This window comes from Diorhabda carinulata, chromosome 8 (genome assembly GCF_026250575.1).
Source record: "Diorhabda carinulata isolate Delta chromosome 8, icDioCari1.1, whole genome shotgun sequence".
NCBI classification, from domain to species: Eukaryota; Metazoa; Arthropoda; class Insecta; order Coleoptera; family Chrysomelidae; genus Diorhabda; species Diorhabda carinulata.
In genome coordinates this window covers 20,854,890-20,875,942 of record NC_079467.1, presented here as the reverse complement: position 1 = coordinate 20,875,942, position 21,053 = coordinate 20,854,890, and the positions used below count along the sequence as shown (strand labels likewise).

General features: G+C 31.5%; 1 protein-coding gene across 3 annotated transcripts; it reads left to right on the top strand.

The window, feature by feature from the left end:
* Positions 1-876: 876 nt before the first annotated feature.
* LOC130897305 (uncharacterized) lies at positions 877-20,954 on the top strand. Of its 3 annotated transcripts, none has more exons than XM_057806081.1 (11): positions 877-1,059; positions 2,597-2,786; positions 3,530-8,566; positions 13,162-13,326; positions 15,603-15,823; positions 16,255-17,284; positions 17,385-17,972; positions 18,772-19,176; positions 20,099-20,245; positions 20,408-20,611; positions 20,780-20,954. In XM_057806081.1, the coding sequence occupies exons 1-11, from the start codon at positions 1,012-1,014 to the stop codon at positions 20,851-20,853; spliced, it is 8,109 nt and encodes a 2,702-aa protein (XP_057662064.1). In that variant the 5' UTR covers positions 877-1,011; the 3' UTR covers positions 20,854-20,954. The 3 variants fall into 3 exon arrangements, with proteins under 3 accessions (XP_057662064.1, XP_057662065.1, XP_057662066.1); XM_057806082.1 differs by having other exon boundaries at positions 920-1,059; positions 18,772-19,083; XM_057806083.1 differs by lacking the exon at positions 13,162-13,326 and having other exon boundaries at positions 920-1,059.
* The last annotated feature ends 99 nt before the right edge of the window (positions 20,955-21,053 follow it).

The following is a 21,053-nucleotide window of genomic DNA, read 5'->3' as shown; positions in this document are numbered from 1 at the left end:
GGAAGAAAGGGCTCAAGGAAAAGGAGAAGAATTTCCAACACTTCTCATGAAGTAAAAAAAATAGATTTTATTTTCAACTTTATCAGTGCAGACTATTTATACTAGACTGTCGCAAAATTTAGATAGATTTTCGCATATAATAATCCAAACCAGGTTACGAAATTAGGTATACCAAAAAAGTGAGTGTCAACTATTGGAAAGTGTGAATACGACACACGAAGGACGGCAGCTTGCCGTCGAGATGGATAAGTTGAACCAACCCTAATACTGTATATGGGTGATTCCGTTCTAACTGTGATATTCAATGTCCTGTATTGTTTTTTTGTACTAGTCATTAATTAATAATCAATTAATAAAAATTTTGTGTTAATTGAATAATTCTTAAGATATTTAAACATTATTTTTATACAATATAACTTGCCACTTAAAGAAAACTTATACTACATCACTTGAATGTCAGTACCGTGTCATGTCCATTCCTAGAATTTACCGATAAATTATTAATTTTTTTTGTCGTAACAAATGATTTAAACTAATTACCTTATAAATTCTAATGTTTATGATCAAACTGAGGAAAATTGATGCACTTGTTGTTTAATATCTTAAGTTACCATGTCAGTACCGTGGATAAATGAGTCAGTACCGTGGAACTCAAAATCCGACATTTGTGTCTTGCTCGTGATACTTTGAAGTTGTAGTAAATTCCTCTTAGAGTTTTATTTTTACAGTAAAATAGATGAATAATATGCATAAAAAAGTTAGAAAAGTTAAATTTTAAAATCTTGAAATTTTGAATACAAAAAATCACAGTTAGAACGGAATCACCCATATATTATCTTCATTTTCATCATTGGAACTCAAAATATCCGCTGAGGTCCATACTAGGCTCTAATCAACGGAGTAAATAATTATCGTTCTATCACTGGAGTGTCAAATCAAAATGATGTAAATTGACGTACGTTAAATATATTAGACGTATTTTATAATTATAGTCTTCACAAAATTTCTGTTATGTTGAGATATTTTATTAAAAATTTACCAGGTTTTTCTACCAGGACCGTAAGTACACCTTAATTTTTAATAATATAAAATAAATTTATGACATGATAATATACATATACGCACTGAATTGCGGTCCACGATGACTTAAAATTAATAATTAATAGTAATAACGTTGTGTGTTTTGAATAGTGCAAAGAACGTTTTTATGTGATATTAGAGTTGAGAATAAATCAAACCACTGGGAAAAAGTGTCTGTAATCTAGCATTATTTTCGATCGTACGGAAATTTGTCTGGAAACAACTAGATGGGTATACAGGGTCTCGCATCAAGCTTCCCATATCTGTCAAATATCTTTACTCAATTACGGTTTATGGTTAGGTTAGCAGCATATACATACAGATTTTTGGGGATGCTTTGAACAAGGCAATGTCAACTATATTTATTAATCCTGAAAAGTTGAGTTATCAAACAGATCAAATCAGGTGCCGGCACGACCTTTTTGGTAGCGATATAAACACTGAGGATCCCCAGTGTCGCGCAAAGAGAAGGGGACACAATAGTTGCTTTTGGATTGCAGTGTATATGACACCCTAATCACATAGGGAATATTGAAGGCGGGAGTTTTTTGCGGTACAAACTTATCCAGAAGTGCTATGAATAATTTCTAAATGGTACACATTGTGAACATGTGATCTACCGGAAAGAATTAATTGAGAAATTAAGTGGGAGAGTTGAGAGGAGGAATTATTTCTTATATCTCTTGAAGATTTGATAAGGTTAAAATGTTGTCAATTCGGTATTAGCGATCTATAATAATGAGTTAAAAACTTAATTCTAGATGTATTTGAGAATATAGTAGGTTTTTGATAACCATGATCTGATTTGACGAATTATTATCCTCCTATTTAGGCTTAGTATCTATAGAAAAACTTGAAGCTTCAAGAAAGTAGAAGTGTCTTTAAAGTCCTAATGTAATTGATATATTATCTGAATAATTGTGACGGTAAAATATAAAAAATTTCAACATAAAGTTATTTTTTTTTTTCATTAATGAGTATTCTTGCATATGCCATTTTATTTCCCAACAATGTAACACTCTTATACAGACAATTAAGGCTACTACTAACGCATAAATCATCTTGATCAAAAGCACGCACATATAAAGTTCAGCTGATTGATGTATGCAACATATTGCACTTGCTAAACTAATCGATTAGAGCACTTTTACAAAATCAAGTTTCTCATCCCCTTTTTGGTTCGTGACTTTTGTTCCTGGCATTTATTTATTTCAATCTTAATTCTAAAAAGTTTGCAACCGCACAAAAATGAGAAAGGTTTATTTTTACTAGTGATAGCCAGAGTGCTTTGGCATAATTTCAAAAAACCGCAACATTGATTATTTACAAGAAATGCCTGAGTGAAGATTTACTATTCTGTTTTAAGTCAATAATCCAAACGAACCTATTTATTTGATTCAAATAGATTTGGTAAATAGTAGTTAACACATTTAATTCTCACAAATAGGTTGAATGAAAACAAGGAATATTTTAATTGCTTATGGGAATTGTAAACAATACATTTTTCATTGTTTAGGCTGTTTCGCCTCATCGATATCGTTCACGCCTGTTTAGATCTGTATCTCCGGCGATACGATACGATAGTAACAGAATAGAAAAAGAGATTGTAGATCAAAATATATCAAGATCCCGATCATGTACGCGATCCAAAAGTGGTCAATCTCTATATGATGGTTGCTTATCTAAACTTAATGGCAATCAGCAACGTAAGTATATATGCTAATTACTAATATTTCTATGTATTATGTATAAAACTCCAGCGAATGTTAATATAAGGAAGATTGAATTCGAGTTTTTAATAGATTTCTAATTTATTGTCGGATGAAACTTCAACCAAATTTTTTTTTCTAAATGATCGATATCGCTATGAAAATATAGTTTCAGCCTTCAAATTCAGTATCATTTACAACAATCTAACCTTATATAACCTATAAAAATTCAACGGCATTCATAATATAACCAATGAAAATTTCTATAGTAACCAGAATTTCAAGGAATTAATTCTATCAAGCGTCAACTTCAATATTGAAATCCATGAATTTAATGTTTTTTACTAGATATAATACAATTCAAAACCGCCAAATCTTAACTAATCATTGTTCATAATTGGAATGAAGTCTTTGTCATTTGTCATCATTAGATTATGAGCGTTTTCGTATTGGGCAAAGTGTACTAACTTTAATATATTCCTGGCTTTCGAATACTTATGTATTCAACGTCCGGAAAATAATTAATTAAGATTCGGCGGTTTTAAATTGTGTTATTCTTTTATAAACATCAAGTTCATAAATTTCAAAATTCATTTTTCAAATTGACGCTTGCTTGAATTCTATTAACCAACTCAAAGGAATAATATCCTCCAATGGTCTTTACCATCTTAGCGATGATGAATAGAGAGTCAGTTTGTTTAACAAAATTTAACAAAACATTTACATATTTACATTTCCAGGTCATGTGTCCCAAATCAGTGAATATCAGAAAAAATATGGGAATGGAAATCGGGTAGAAAATGAAAAAAAATACAGTAGAGGACCAGGCGAACATGACAAATCAGAATACAATGAAGAATCTCATTTTGACATCAAATTTCAAACTGGCGACAAATATGAACTAGAAGCAGCACGACCCCGACAAATAGATACGCAAATAAATATTTTCGAAAAGATGAAAAAGCTGGAAAAGGAAAATGGTGAACCGGCTACCCAATATTTGCAGCCACGAAATATGAGACCATTCGGTACAAAACAAATATTTAGCCCCGTTATGTTGAAAACAAAACGCCTTCATTCGATTACGCTGCCCAAAATTGTGAAAGAGAAAAAAACAAGCGCAAAGTGTGACAAAAATAAGAATGATCGAAGAAATTATTCAACATCGTCAATATTTAAACAAAAATATCAGACTCCATTTTTCCTAATCCACAATTTACCACTAGCTGGTTATAATAAGTGTAGAATACTACCAAAACCTAAAAAATTCAAACTTCAAAATCAAACTAATAGCGTGTCATTAGAGGAGAAAGAAGCAAATGAAAGAATCAAAAAGAAGCTAAATAGTACTTCAACAAATATTTTCAGTGACGATCTTTTCAATGAGAGCCTTAAGAAACTGCAGAATTTCAAACCGCCTACTACCGAAACGAATAAAGTTACAGCAACAAAGCCTCCACCATGTCTGAAAAAAAAATTTTTTGCACAATCTAATATAAATATTGATGTTCGAATGAAGTCTTCTTTCGCAGCCAATGCGAATCCATCGAACGTGACAAAAAGTAAAAGTGCAACTTTTCAAATTAAACCACCTTTTGAGAAACACCTTGATATAAAGCAGCCTCCGCAAATCGGAAAGTTGCATTTGAAAGCTCTAACAGTCAATAAAAATTCAAAATCACTTCCAAAACTACCTTTAATAACAAAATTGGGGAAAAATGTCAAACTTTCCCCAATCGAACACCCTTCAAAAAAAGATGATAAAACTGTATCTAGTAAGAAGTTCCAACCTAAAGTTATTGCAATAAAAAAGAAGATTCCTATAAAAAGTCACATCTCCTTGAATTCAGAATTCAGCAGTAATAAATCTAAAATTAAAAAATATAGTGGCTTGGATAAAGAAAAAAACAAATTGAAAAGTTCTTCATCAAAAAAACAAGATATCGAGGAAAAATCACAGCATGGAATAATCCAACATAATTCGTCATCACCCAAATATGGAAATATTATGAAGGTAACCGAAAAATCATCAGCCTTTTCTCATTCAAATCCTATCGAGATGAAAAATTCATCATTGTTTGATAAACTGAAATCCAAAGCCAAGAATAAACAATCTATTTCAAACGGTAGAATTGAGAGAAATCGTAAAACTAAAATAGCTAAAGCAAATGTTAAAAACCTGGAAGGAATAACATCAAATGATTTCAAATTAACGAACAAACAATTAACAAACAAAGTTAATAATATTAATAATACTAAAACAACAAAATATACAACTCCTTCTAGTTCCCCCGTTCTATCAGTTTTGAATGTACCTTCAATTAATAGATTGAATACAGCGAAACTTTTTGAGATGAACGAGAAAAAAAGCAATCACAGTTTGTGTTTACAGAAACGAGAACAAAATATACGTAATATAAAACATACAACTACTCATAATACTTTCGATGAACAAAGAGATATTTTAATAGCTAACGAAAAAGAATTAATTGAGCCTATTCAAGATTTCAAAAAGAATTATGTTGATTCTAGTACGTTTAAGAATAATCAAGAAGGTTGTTCGACTCAGCCTGAAAGTCCCACTTTCAAGTCAAGTAAAATATCAACAAATGAAGAAGCGTTGAATCAGACAAACAATTTGAAAACAAAAATTTCGAAAACCACAGTACCTGTTAATAATGTGAATATACCAATACAATCAAAATCAACCAACGATTCTGTTGGTGACGTGGAGAAAAAACACCATAATTTCACATACGATATAGATTCTACGGAAACTTCAAAACCTAAAACAGAAGCAAAGTCACTATTGACGGTGCATCAAGAGACTGAATGCGCAGACATAAAAAACAACAATAACACCAATACATCTGAAACTGTAAAACAACAAACGTTCACATCAGTACAGTCACAGGAATGTAAAAAGCCAAAATCGATGTTATGTAAACCAAATGTGTCTCAAAGCTCTCAAAATAGAAGATCAAAATTTCAATTTCTACATGAAAATCGAAACTATGAACCCAAACTTGTGAATAAAGTTACAAAGCCGGAATTACAGAAAAAAATGACGATATCTAAGTCTGGATGTCAAGCATACTTTGAATCCCATAATTTCAAGGATATAGTCAATCATATTTTCCCGCGTTCTGAGAGGAGTAACCAAAGATGGTTGAAGTCGACATCGATTAAGCCTTTAGAAAAAATCAATTTTCAGGACACCACAAAAAATGAGAAATCTAAATCTTCATGGTCCAATTTACCTATTGCAACCAGAAATAAATCCATTACTAAGAATTCTAAAAACGCATCAAAGACAGAAATTATTCTGACAACAACTGATAAGAAATCTGGTGATAAATCAAAAACAGATGTCAATCTAACACCTAACATTAGTGAGGGTAAAGTTGTTTCCGACATAAAGTCATTTAAATCATTTTCATACAATTCACAAACTGTGAATAATTTTTCCAAAAAACCTCTCTTAGAGCCAGTTTCCAGAGAGGAGTTTTCAAAAACGAACACTCATAACATACAGCAATTAACAGAGGCGGCAAATAATTTACTAACTCATAAAACTGAGTCTGACCGTAAACATATTCCACAGTTACATCCAAAAGCAAATATTCAAGAATCATCCACCAAAGTGAATAATTCCGTATCCAAAAACACAAAACAACTTAGCGAAAGTGCTAAGAAAATAATGCTTCACAAATATGACGCGCACTCTTTTTTAGACACACCTCTAAAGGAAAGTAGGCAGGAATCACAAAATGGAATACAACAGTTGACAGAAGCTGTTAAAAAAAATATGTCACACAAATCTGATAACCAGACTTTTCTAAACTCGATACCAAAAGGAAATAGACAAGAATCCCCTCCAAAAATAGATACTCAAGATACTAAACTAACACAATTGTCAACAGAATCTATATCGTACAAATCTGAAAAATTATCACCACAAAAAAGAGAATCTCATTCAAAAATTTACAATAACGATTCCCAAAATAATCAACAATTAACCGATTATGATAATAGAACAATTTCTCAAAAAACAGGAGAACAATCTTTGTCAGATTCAATCCCAAGAAGAGAAAAGCGAGGATTAACTCTAAATAAGAATGTACAAAATAATCAATTTGAAAAATCTTTTAAAAAAGCTATGTCGAGAAAATTTGATAATTACCAACATTCAGAATCAAGCAGGCTGGAAGGTAAACAAGAATTACCATCAAAAGTTGATATTGAAAAGTATAAAGCGTCGAAGAAATTAACAGCAGATAAACAGCATGTTTCAAATAAACTCCCAAAGTTGAATATAGAAAAACCACCCCCTAAGTCTGGTACACAAGAAACAAGAGTTGTCAATCAATTAACAGAAGCTGCAAAAAAAATAATTGCTTATAATAATGAGTGTCAGTCTTTTTTAGAGCAGCCCCTCAGTAATGAGGGGCAACGAAAAAATTCGGAACCATCAACTGTCATCGAAACATCTGTGAGTAATAAACAGCATTTTTTAGTCCAAGCCCCCCAAGGGGGGGCTATTCGTGATTTGCAACACAACATTATGATATCAAAAAATTTACCAACCCTTAATAATCATAATAAATCGACATATGATTGTGAGCTACAAAAAGTTGAAGACGCACAGTGTACTACTTCAAATACATTAACAAGAGCAGCTAAAAAAATTACGAATTACATATCCGAATATCAACCATTATTCATAGATTCTTCAAAAATAGAAGTGAATACTGATGAGCTATCAAAACAACATAGACCAACGGCAACACCACAGCAAGCTCCTTGTCAGAATTCCTTAAAAGACGGTAAAGATTTCTCCACTAATGATCAAATGTCTACATGTGGATCTATTACCAAAGGACCAACACCGAATTCTGTCATTCGTGAATTTGAAGAGAAAATTGGTCACATGTCGCATCATATATTGCAAACTACAGCAACTATTTCTTCCTCGGTTCCATCTGAAAAATTGAATCCAATTTCAGAATCGCCAAAGATGTTGGAACCAACAGAGAAAGATGATTTCGTTAATCAAAAGTCAAAAGATGAATCGCCAAAAAATTGTCAGCAAGACGTGTTACTAGTATCAGATTCTAAAATAAGTGATGAGAAAAATGAGGCAAATGAAAGTTTGGTGAAAACAGAATTCCCTATTGCAAATGAATCTAATAAAAACTACCCAGCCGCTTTACTTCATTCTGATTTAACACTTGAAATGTATCCACATAGAGAAAATTCTTATTCAAGTTCAAAAATGGATGGCTTTGGAAAAAAATTGAGTCTACCTACAAATTGCTCTCTTCTAAAACCTGAAAAGACTTTTTTAATGAGAAACATTGATAAATCACAATTATCAGGAACAAATGACATACTGCAAATAAAAAAATTGAAGACGAGTCTTGATAGCTCACCTAGTATCTATAAATTAGGAGCTATACAAGAGAGTTTGGTTTTGAATAAGTTGAATGAGGAAAGTATGTCATTAAGAGGATATAATTCATGCTCAAAAACAACTTTTGACGATATTAATAACCATAAGAAAAGTTTAGATCAAGATTGCAAGAATACTTATCATAGCGATGATGATTGTATGTCGAACGTCAAATATACGAAGAAACCATTCCCACATCAATATTTTTCTAATGGTGTAGAAAAATCTGAATTCTCAAATGATTCGAAGCTCGAAACTTATGTCCATAGACACAATAATAATGGTCTGAGTTGTGAGACTGCAGAATATACAAGTTATTTAGATGGTAAGTGTTTTTCATTCACACTTTATTTGCTCAATAGCTTGATCTTCCTAACGTTTTATAATAAAGAAATTAAATTTGTTATTGCTTGTCGATGGTATAAAAAAATTGAGTTTCAAATGTTGAGAAACTAAATGTATTTTGATTTTCATTTGATAGATTCATATATCAGATTGTCAATAAAACTAAAATGGGCTCAAAAAAATCTTCTGTATAATAAAAACGATTATTTTTGAGTATATGCTTAGAATACCTCACTGATTCTAAATTGGTATTAGAGATGGCGCCGTAAAGCTTCTATTAGTGAGTATATAACTAGACGAACCGAATAGTGGTGCTGGATGGTATTGTTTTGGGTAATTTTATTCTTTCGCGGTACCCTCGTTTTTTGGCTCTATAAAATCGAAAAATCATCCGATTTCGATGATTTTTCTAAAAAACATTTTCCATTTTTTCCCAGAATGTTCGTTTTTTGTGTAGATTAACGAAAAATATATATGAATTGCGGTTGATGCTTTGTAAAAATTTTTATGAACCGTTATATGCAAAGAAGTTAGAGACATTTCCCATATTTTTTCTCATAAATCCGCCGTAAAAACGAAGATTTTGAAAAAAAAATTTAATCAAAATCGGATGATATTTCGATTTTCTAGAGCCGAAAGTATAAAATTACTTTGTGTTTAGTTCCAATTAAAGTTTCCGAATGACTAAGCTTAAGTAGATTCCAAAGCTATCCAAAAAGATCAAAAAAGATTTGCAATAGTGAACTATTGAAGATTTCGACTAAAGAATCGATCGGCTTAACTTTATTCGAAGGAAATGTAATTAAATTTTCGTCGTACTTTTACCGATGAATGTTCTTTCTAACTTTTTTCACCATTCCAGTAAAGCCATTTGCATGCTTGGTCATTTCTCTTCATTGTTCCTTTGAAAATTTGTTATTTTTATGTTCCATGATATAACTCAGTTTTCAAGTATATCAGTCATCCCACTGAAAATTATTTTAAAATTTTCTCTAGTATTAAAACAGTTATTCATGTAACAAGTGTGTTAAGTGGCCTTTTCTCATCGAAAAATGCCTTTACACACGAATTTCATACAATACTAATGAAAATTTTCTCAAAATACGAAAATTTAATGGTAATATTCTTCGTTAGAAGAAACTATAACGCTTTTATTAATTCCTTATAAAATACCTTATATATTTATTAATATTTTGAACATTTTAATCGAGATTAGAACAAATTAACAAAACAGCAGTCGAGTTTGTGTTATTAACTTTGTCAACTCTTCTCTTAGGCATGTATAAATGCCACCTAAATATAATTATTACATAAGTAGAGAAAAAAATGAACGCGACTTGAACCTGAGACCTCCCGCATGTGTGCCTTCTACTCTAGCCACTACGTTATAGAGATCTTGATAATAATTTTATTTACGCACTACTGCTTAAGAATGTTTCTCTATGCACTAATGCTTAAAGTGAAGTTTGAATCACTCGAAAGTATCTAAAGTACGTACTTTACGCTCGATAGTAGTAAATAATAATTTATGAACTAGTGCCTAAACTAGCATTTTTTTTACATATGGAAAAAATAGCAGCTCCATGAGTGAATAAAAAAATTATTTATGCATATGTTGCATACATTACAAAAAAATAAAATTCGAATAGAAATTTCGGATATTTTAATTAAGCTCCTACGATAAATTACAATTGAGAACTAACGCATAAAAATTATTGAATTGAAAGTTAATTATAGACAACGATATTCAGCCAAACTAAAACCTAATTTATAGATATTCGTTCCATGTGAATATTAAAAACCCAATTGTTGGGTTGACTTATGTGAATTTTCGATACAGTCACGTTTGTGTCTGTTTTGTTACCAAATAAAGCTTCATTTAAGTGTTGAATATTTGTAACAGTCAAATTGGTCTCTCGATTCTCATATGATGTAGAAGGTTAGTTTAATAAACTTCTGTTATTAGTTCCCTTTGAAATTCATGAAGCACCATTTATTTTTGGAGAGAATTTATTACATATCCTTCGGCAGTTGCAGGGGATATCCATCCTCCATGTTGTTTTAACTGAAGAATGTCTCCCCCCAAAACATGACCTCTTCATTCTTCTGGATGTGGTAAACTTGAATATTGTGCAATTAACGATGAAATTTTCGAAAAAGTGGTTATATCAACAACTTTTTTTCTATATTATGGGAAAAAGTAGTTGCTGATTGCGTTTTTCGATGTCAGATTAGCATAAATGTATCAAATTCATGTTTAAACGACTTGTAAGCATTTTTGAACCTGGAACCGTAATGAGTGGAAGCCCCCCTTATTTTCAATCCCATCAATTTTCATTTTATACTGCTAAAACTTGTTTATTTGCTCTCTTGAGAATGTATCAGATTTTTCAGGTTCCTTCCAGAAATACTTTTAATATGGCATATTTACTTAAACCTACATTTTCATTTATAAATAAGGTTGCTTTCAACTAGACCTTTGTTCAAAATAAGCTAATAGTACGTGTTTTGTACAGCTGTGAATATTATTCTGGTTCCGTCATTTCAAAAAAGTGTTATATTATTTTAGATAGTTTATTCTGGATGCTGCCACATGCCTTTTCTATGATTTTATTGGAAGTACATATTTCAAAGTCGGGATCTTCACTTTTCATCTTAACAATAATAATAATAGAGAGTCACTACTAAATTAAAACAAATCAATTCATGTGCTATCATGCTTTCTTGTCAAAATCGAAGGATATTTTTTTAAATAAAAGTGTGGACGAATTGCACTGACGTTAGCTTATGAAAAGAGTGAAAAAAAGTTAACTAACACTACTTATCAAACGCTTTTTCTTTTTGTTTACCCTAACCATTAACAACTGCTTTACGTGCTACAAACTGATGAAATACAAGGTACTTTAAAGATAGGACGTAGAAAAATTTATGTAATTAGCTCCGTTCCAAATGTTACAAAATTCGATTTGGTATTTTTCTAGTTATTATATCACGGGAGAATCGAAAATAATAGATTATATCATGAATAAAGTTACGTAATCTGCGATAAATCATGTTAGCGTAGGAAAATAATCGATTATTTCAATTTGCTCGAGTAGTATCCATTAAGATTCTATAACGAATTGACCGATAATGATAAGTCGTTCATTTTTTAACACGCTTAAATTATCTGCACTTGTATTTGGGTTTGTGAGCTTGATTGTTTGTTTGTTTGTTTGTAACTATCCTTTGTGGCTATTAGTATATCCCACTACATTAATTGCGTTCGTTAGTCGAGCGGGCTAAGGCGTCAACTTCCGTTTTTTTTTTCGGAAAATTTTTTTAGAAATAATTTGCATCGAAACAAATATTAAAACTGTCTGCCCTCAATTGTAGATTTTCTATATTACCTACATCAGTATAATGTGCTCCGCAAGTGTGTTTTTTAGTTTTTTTTTTAACTATATTTATTATGAATATTGAGCGCATAATTGTACATTATTTTCGAAGCATCAAGTCAATGAGTTAAAGCTTACTATATAGATAGTCGTTTTTTCATTTTCTCGTTTTCTGTCTTTTTGAGAAACCATATCTCCAAGCATACCTATACGCTGCCGTAATCGTAGGATCAATTTTAATTGGCCAATTTTATCATGATTATACCATTTTTTTAAATTTAATTTTTTAAATATTCTGAAAACCGTAATATTGTGAAACATGCTTAGTTCTAGTGTCACTAATATTCATAAGTCAAAATTATTATAAAACGTCAAAAATGCCAGTTTTCATTTCAATTCACGAATTATTCATGTTCTAAGAAAATTAATATAATTCATATCAATAATTTGGTTATTTAAATTGGAGAAAATTATCAGTTAAAATGTCTATCTAATCGTCAGTTTGATGGTGTGATATCAAAGAGTAAGTTTAAAAATTTTTTATTTCATTAGGATTCACTCAGGGGCGAGACATTTATTGTACAATTTCTTTCTAATAACTTAGACCCTATTCAAGAATCAACTGATTCTCTTTAGCTTATGAAGACGATAACTGGGTTATCGAAACGAGAATTACATTTATTTCACCGACGTTATGGAAGAAAATGATATTTCAAAATTCATTTCATCATTTAATTTCAATCAATCATTTTAGAAATTTGAAAATATTCCTTTTTTGGATGCTTTAGTAATAAAATTTTCTGCTTGAAGTGTCTATGACGGTTTTCAACATACAGCACTTGGTATCCGCAACTGGCAGTAGAAAATGAAAGATGGATCATCGAACGTTAAACGGAGCTGTATATCATTATCTTTTTTGGATATAACCAAATTCAGAGAAGCATTAAAACAGTTTTGCCTTTGATTTATTACTAGAAACGGAAGATGCAAACAATCTACCCACAATAAATTTACTTTGAAGTTGTTATGACTGATTAAATTAAAATCGTTAGTTCTAAAATATCATATAAATGTTAAACCACTTCGACCCTTCACTATAATATCATGGAATTTCTGAAAAGTATTGATATAGATTATACTATACTTTATTATTTATTTATGATAAATCCTTTCAATTCGATTAAATTTTTATTTACAGAATTACAAGCCGCAAAAAGTAATCATCTGGATTTTGAAAAATATAATAAAAATTCTAATAAAATCACATCTATCAGTTCACCTACTTATATAGTCCAATCTTCACTACATTCAAGAATGTTTTCTACTGCATCCAAGAATTTTGCAACGTCCAAACATCTACAGAGTAAGTTGTAGCATCAGTTAATTTATATGGGAAATTCATATTTTCTTTATTTTGCAAACATATCGCATCTATCACTGGGGTAATTAGCGACAGAAATTATAAATGAGTTATAGAGATTTTGGAAATTATAATTTTTGTTGAGTGTTTTTTCAATAGTGTTATTAAGGTTATTGTCTTGGGCAGTAAGGTGTTTTACGGTGACTTGCATAGTTCACATTTTGGTAATAACGGTGAGTAAGCTTAGCGTGGCCTATTCATAACCAAGTTAATCTAACTTAGAGTGCTCTTTCAATAATTGATTGCGACCGGGATTTCAAATCGCATAGTTTCGATTTCGATATTTGTCACTCGTTTCTTAACTTTTTATTTTATAGAATCGTTTGCACTTCGATTAAGATTTCACTAATCACTGCTTGTCGAGCATTATGGTAGGCTTCGTTTCCTCGTTGGCCAGTATGAGAAGGAACCCAAAGTATTTTCAAACAATTATTCATTTGTTGTAAATGGGATGATTCAACTTTAATTTGAAGTTCCATTGCGTGTGTGGGATAAAGTTGACTAATCATATGGATTAAGTTAAGAGTAGTCCGTCATTCTAAGAAATCTTTAAATATTTGTTGTTTGTTTTCATGTGAATCAGTTTATGCAGAATAACGTACAGACGCTGCAAGTATCTCAAATTGTTGTGTGCTGTTTTGTACATTCACTCCCGAGCCTACTGAGCCTTCAGAGGTCAGAGGATGCATCTGTAGATGCCAAGTAAAATTGTGGAAACTCATTGCAACGTTTTTCGTATTGATTTACACTCTTTCTATAATAAACACTGTCTCTTACGTTCTTGATTTATTTATTCACAAACTATACAATACACTCAACTTATGATAATATCGCTTAAATAATTTCTGCGTTTACTTTACTAATTCGTTCTATTTACTACGAATATTTATTTTAAAACTTTCTGCGTTACATAAACTTTATAAATTCATATACAACAAATAAAATTCTACAAAGCTCTAGAACAAAAAGAAGCCCAAGAAATAAATAAATAGACTTTTCTAGAAACTATTTGAAAAAATATAATAAACCACCTTCTATAACAAAAAGTTCAACAAAGACGCGTCCGCCATTTCTAAAAAACAGCGTGAATTCGCCAAATTTTGAAATTTCATTGTAGCTGGACAGTGCCAACCAAAGGACCCATTTCGCGAAATTTTTCGTAACATTATCAAGTCTAGAGGCAAATCTTTTATAATCAGGGTATTGGAAATTTCTGTGTGTTGGAGTAAACTGTATTCTTCTGGTTTGGACTGATGAATGGTGCTCATGAAGCGGCAAGGTATTTTCTTCGGAAATGTAAAAGGAGTTCCACGGTTTCCCATTGTAAGCTTTTTATTTGGTTGGAACGAAATGCTTCTGCTGCAATTTTTACTTGGCAGTTGCATATACTTTTATATATGTGCATTAAAAAGTTATAGTCAGATTTCCAGAATTTGCTTGTATCGCTTTGGCATGATTTTTTGACATGTTTTTTGCCGAAAATCATTCCAAGAAATCTTATTCCGCGACATACTTTAAGCGATTGTTGTTAAGTTTTAGTTCTGAGAGTGTAAAATTAGATTATCTATAAAATAAAATCTATTTGGTATTCTAAGTTGGAAATTGCAGTCACGTAAGTTTAGACCAGTTTTGGAGTTGGCTTAAGTTCCTTGGATGTGCTTCAGGATTAAATGAATGTTCTTGCCCTTGGAGGATATCACCAGAATGTTAGTATATAATCGTTCTTTATCTAGTTTTTGTTATGGCTCAATATATTATTGATCGCTATCTGAAAAAGTTCGATTAGTTTTGTTCTTTTAAGGTTGAAGTGGTTTATGATGTTCATAATTGAATTATGTTATTTTTCAGTTAGAAGATATCTATATTTATTATCTGGCTTTGAAGTTTATGACTTTTAATAAGGATTAATTAGTTAAACCAGCTTTTAAATTGTTTAGTAATAATAGATATGTTCGGTTTATTCGCATAACTTTACCCAGAACTATAATTAATATAAATCAGAGAGCTATTCTGAAAGTGATGCATGTTTTAAGAATGAAAAGTCGGAGTTCGCAGGTACAGTCGTCATCGAAGCGTGTTAATAGTCCATTCTTGAAAACAAGCTAGAATCACAACTATTTTATGCTAAACTATCACATTTAATTAATGAACATATATAGTCTAGTGCTAACAATTTTATCATCAAATTTGCACTATAATTGAATAAACTAATATTCTAGAGAGTAAACATATTATACGTCAGAAACGAATGTCTTCCACTACGAAAACCAATTCCAAAGCCAAATGTTCAGAGAATAATGCCGCAATCAGAAGAATCGGTTCATTAAGAGAAAAATCTTCAGAAATCAAATTTCCGTATGCACTTTTGGATGACTGCATTACAGAAGATTTAGCGGAAGGAGCAGAAAAAGTTGGGGAAGAGATGAACTATGGAGTGAAAGTAAGATTATAAATATTAGATCAGATTTGGATGTTGAATACAAGGTTTGTGTTGGAATGTGTAATTTTTAACCTTAAAAATTATAATGATTTCCGAATCACTCGATACCAAAAGTTTTTCTCATTAATAAGGCAATTGATCTCTCGACAATTTCTTATTGATAGTATTTTTCCCAGTTTTGTTTCTAATTTATAATTCGTTCAGGCTCATTAGCAGCTAATTATTTGAAAGGAATGAATTCGTTTTTCATAAATTGCTTTGATTATGAAAATAAAATAAAAAAACACGCCAAAAGCGGTATCCAAATTCCAATTCAACATGAAAGCAGCCAACCTTGCAAATATAAATCATTTAAGTGGGTGATTCCGTAACGTGTGTCCCTGTAGAAATCAAAGTCTACGAAGTATAGTAAAAAATACGCTATGTTTCAGACTAGTTGCCATCAAAAAACATGCCAGCCACAATTACTTGATAAAAAGGAAGTTTATGATGAGGAACATTATACTAATAATAAAGAAGCTCCCGATCAAGTAGAAAATCCAGTTAAACAACAAAATTATTCTCTAGATAGTAATCGATGTATTTCATTGAATACGTTCACCAAAAGAATTGGGGATATTAAAAATATGTGTACTTATCTGCCAAAACAACTGTTTTTGGTTTTTGGAATACAACAAAGATTCTTATATAATATGGCGTGCAATCCACAAGAAGATGATGATGCATCAAAGTTGCCTGTCAATGCAAATTCGGAACGCAGTTATCACTTTTTATGCAAAAAAGCAGAGCGAAAGCTAACCCCTCAAAGCGAATTTAAATCAGATTTCAGAAATGAATTTTCCGAATTAGAAGAAGACGGCAATTCTTTCACCAAAATACGTAATCTACAATGGAGAATAAATAACTTTCACAAGTGGCATAGATTGAACAAACTCACAAATTGTCCGTACAATCAAATGAAACGATATTATTCTTCTATGACTAATGTAGACGTTTCGCAAAGTTTTTCTACTCTGCCAGTTTTAGTTCCCGGTAAATCGAGCAGTTATATCTTAACAGCATACGATAAATTACTGGAGAGTAAAAAACTCCCTAGAAATTTGCAATTTAACGATATGCTCGCCACAACGAGAGGATTCAAACAACAGAAGCAATTGGTATCTACGAAATCGGTTACGCATCGAGTAGACAAGAAATATTCCAAATATCTTACAAAATACCGAAAGAAATCTATTAAATTCGCTGGATCTGATGAATGTTCGTATGTTGATGGAAAAGAAAAACTATTACAACCTCAATACCCCATTTTACCAGAGTTGGAAAGAGTTGCAACAAATGAAACTCTTTTTCCCGAACCAGTAAATGCAAGTGTGAAAGTTGAATATATGAGACACAAATATGGTATTCCAAAAACTGGTGTAACTTTGGATTGTGACAGTTTCCAAGATGCGGTAGCTTCAGGTAAAATTGAAATTTATTTCCTCTTAATATAAAATATTTATCAAATATATTATTAGAATTCGGCATTAACTTTGGAAGTTATTAAATATTGTATTTTCAGGCCAATTGAAAATTAAAAAAGCGTCAAAACCAGAAATTGAACGCAATGAAACTATGAAACAAAAAATGCCTCAAGAAGGTTACTGTGCAACTGCGAAAAAGAAAGATATATGTGACGGTTCCAAGAAAAACACTTCACTAGTTGGTTCTTGTAAGCCCAAATGTAATAAAACTGAAAAAGTCCCTCAGAAGTCAAAATCTACAAATAACTGCGAAAAAACCGCACCTCCTCCAAAAGAAAAATGTAAAATTGAAAAAACGCCTAGTATTTGGAGGAGGATAATAGATTATTTCAAAGCTCGACCAAACTGCCCACCACCAGATGAATGGAAGAAAAAAGCAGCTAGAGAAAAAGCGGAAAGATATGCGAAAGCAGCAGGACTTTGTCTTTGCGAACCAGGAGAATTGAAACCGAAAAACTGCCAGATGTCTGCAAAATCCTCAGTTTCTAATCAAACGACTAAAAAGACTACGGGTGACAAATCCGAGTGTCCTAAGGAGAAATGTAAAGATCTTCCACGAGTTATAACTTGTCCACCACCAAATAAAAGATCATTTTCGTTTGTTACCACTCAAAATCCTTCCCAAGGTAAATCATTTTCCTAAATAGATTCATACAATTAGTAATTAACAGTTAGATTTGGTAAATTGACCAGTGCAATATAATTTTTACGTTATCTGTTAAAATTTCACTAATATAACCGACAGATAGATTTGTTTTAACTGTTTTCGTTAATAGGTAAACATTATGTTTTAAAAGTTACGTCAATATTATTAATATGCGTGAAAGCTCTTCCATCAATACGTGAGTCGCACATCCAGACCCCTTAGAGTTTGCCAAGTATACTTTGCATTTGGATCGTTTCAAATTTGACAAATTTTAGTTGACTAATCTCATCATTCTTCGTCTTATTTATATAATAAGTATATTTTACTTTCTGATGGGTTGAATGGATTCTCTATTCTCTATTATTTCCTTTTGTTCTACTATCTTCTGTTTTGTACTATCTTTCCGAATTCCTCGTTTTATTGTCTTCATTTTCTTTATTTGGTCTAATCCATCTCTTTTTTGATAGTCCCTTTTGTTTTTAATCGATTTCCTGTTTACTTTGAGGGTATTACAGCTTTTATAAATAGGAATATAAACTTTGCAATATGTCCAGTGTTAAACTACTACTAAAAAAATCGAGTTTAGAACCAAAATTGGAATTAAACTTCTATGTGTAGTGGTTACATTAATTTCCAATACATACAACATTCTTACTTTCATGACTTCATTTGAGTGTTTGTTCAATTCAAAATAAAGTTCATTTTCTATTCGAAAAATAACTATCTTTACTATCTTTACCAAATTAACACAATAATGAATGATTTTTATATTTTAATAGGCTATTCCCATCACAGATCACTGAGTATGAGCTCAGTGACACCAAGAAATAACCGAAATAAGTACCATGCTGCTTATTCTTACGAAACTAATCCTATGAACAGCGTACAAAGGAAATACTTCAGCACAACAACTGAGGTTAAGAAGTCTAATAAATATAACAGTGACGATTTAAAAGAATCCAACCAGATCGATACTTTATCCACGAATTCCAAACAAGAAAATATTGGAGATACATTTAAGGAAGTCTCGCAGAATATCATTGACGCAGAAAATGAAAATCATGATTTTACAGATGAAAATAAAAGTGAAGGTGATGATAAATCTATGAAGAGTGGGAAAGGGGCTGCTAAATTGTCTGAGAAACATATTCATATAATACCTAAGCGGTGTTATTCTGATAAAGGTGAAATTAAGACTGCATTTCTCGTATTTAAGTATTCACATCATTTAATGAGGTTTTCCTCGATTTTGTTCCAATTCAAGTTTTTCTTTTGTAGAAAGTATGCCTTATTAGGCTACGGACTACGCTCGAAAGTATTTTCCTCTTAGATTCACTAGAGCCGCCAATGTTTGGCATTACACTCGCAAGAGCTCAAAGAGTTTTTTCTGCTTTTTGTATTGACCTCTATTCGTGTTTTTTAAAGCTAAGTTTCGTGGTAACCAAACGCCTAGGTACTTTACTGCTTTAGTAAACGTGACAGTCGTGCATTGTACATTGAAACATATTTTCCCAATTTTCTTCTCAAGTGTCAAGAGGATATCTTCTGTTTTTTCTGGCGCTAGCTTTAGACGTTTACAGTTTCCTACAAGTGCACTGCTAGCCAGGTTAATCAGGAGCTGTTATGCTACAGCCGTTATCACTAAAGCAAAGACAACTAGAGTAATTCCTTGTGGCATCTCTATTCTAAAGAGCCCACCATTCAAGCTGTTCCACATAGAGAATGTATTGCCACTATGCACCAGGACGTATGCAAAGCCTGCTAGGTTATTGTACACTGTTAGAAGGCATTCCGGATTTCCTTCGATGCTGCCTTTGATATTTCGGGCGGTATATTACCTAGTCATGGTGCCTTACCATTTTGAGCTTTCTGTTTGCTGCCTGTAGCTAAATTACTATTACCACAATTAAATATCACGTCTTAATATGCTGGGAATAGGTGCTTGACTACGTTCTCTGTGGTGTTCATGGTTAGGCTGAGTCTGGGCGGGGGAAAACCGGATATGCCCCTCATGGTGATCTTATATCCGTCTCCTCGGATGTCACTGCCTACTTTTTCGCAGAGTTTTTTTGCAGCATTGAGTGTTTTATGTTATTAAATTTGTAGGTCGAAACAGGCATATCGATGATTTAAATAAAACTTTGGAAGACAAAGAGAAGCAGAAATTAGCTGAAAGTATTGTTAGGTCACTTTTAGAAGTTTCTATAAATCATCAAGATATCGATAACGTGGAAAGTCAAAGTCTCGAACATAGTAAGTGACAAGAAAGTGTCGATAGTTTGTAATTTTAATCATAAAATTGAGACAAAACTCTATTGAATATAGAATTAATGAAATTTGATAGATTTTTTAACTAAAACTAATTTTGTTATTGGACCCTTGCGATACGTATAAAAAATAATTATTTCATTTAAGGTGATCAAAAACATGGTAATAATCAAGATGATTATTCGAATTCCCCATACAAATTTCTTACTAAGAAGACGAATTTATCTGACATAATGTTTAGAGAACCTATTGACGAATATATGAAATATTGTCAAGCCCAATCATTCGCGAATTTCATCGAAGGTTTTTATAAAATGGAAGTTTTGTCTGATGTTAATTACGAAGACATAGGTAAGTTTCAGTTCATATTTCTATCATATAGTTCCTAAAGTAATTAAACCCAATTTTGTTCTAAGAAACTTTATTATTACACCCCACTTAACGATGCCCAAAGAGAGGAAACATTACACATACTCGCATAAAATTTCAAATGTAATTCATATTTATTTTTATTTTCAGAAAAAATTAAAACAAACAAACTCATCAATGAATTGAATAAACTAATTATTGATAAAAACCAATCAAAAAAGTAATATTTAGTTCAAATTAAGTTAAATCATTGTAATAATTTTTTATTTGTTAAAATTTATATGTCTCTTGTACGTGTGTAAATAAAAAATAATTGCCCTATGTACTTGTTATCTGTTATTGAATATTGGTGCAAATGGAGATTTAATTTTTATGTGCTTTACTCTCCTCTATGGTCAGAAATGTTAAACCGTACGATTTATCG

Coding starts and splice junctions, on each gene's coding strand:
- LOC130897305 (XM_057806081.1), top strand. CDS start 1,012: ATGTTGAGATATTTTATTAAAAATTTACCAGGTTTTTCTACCAGGACC. Junction 17,285..17,384: donor CCAAGATGCGGTAGCTTCAG/GTAAAATTGAAA, acceptor TTGTATTTTCAG/GCCAATTGAAAATTAAAAAA. Junction 20,612..20,779: donor TGTTAATTACGAAGACATAG/GTAAGTTTCAGT, acceptor TTTTATTTTCAG/AAAAAATTAAAACAAACAAA.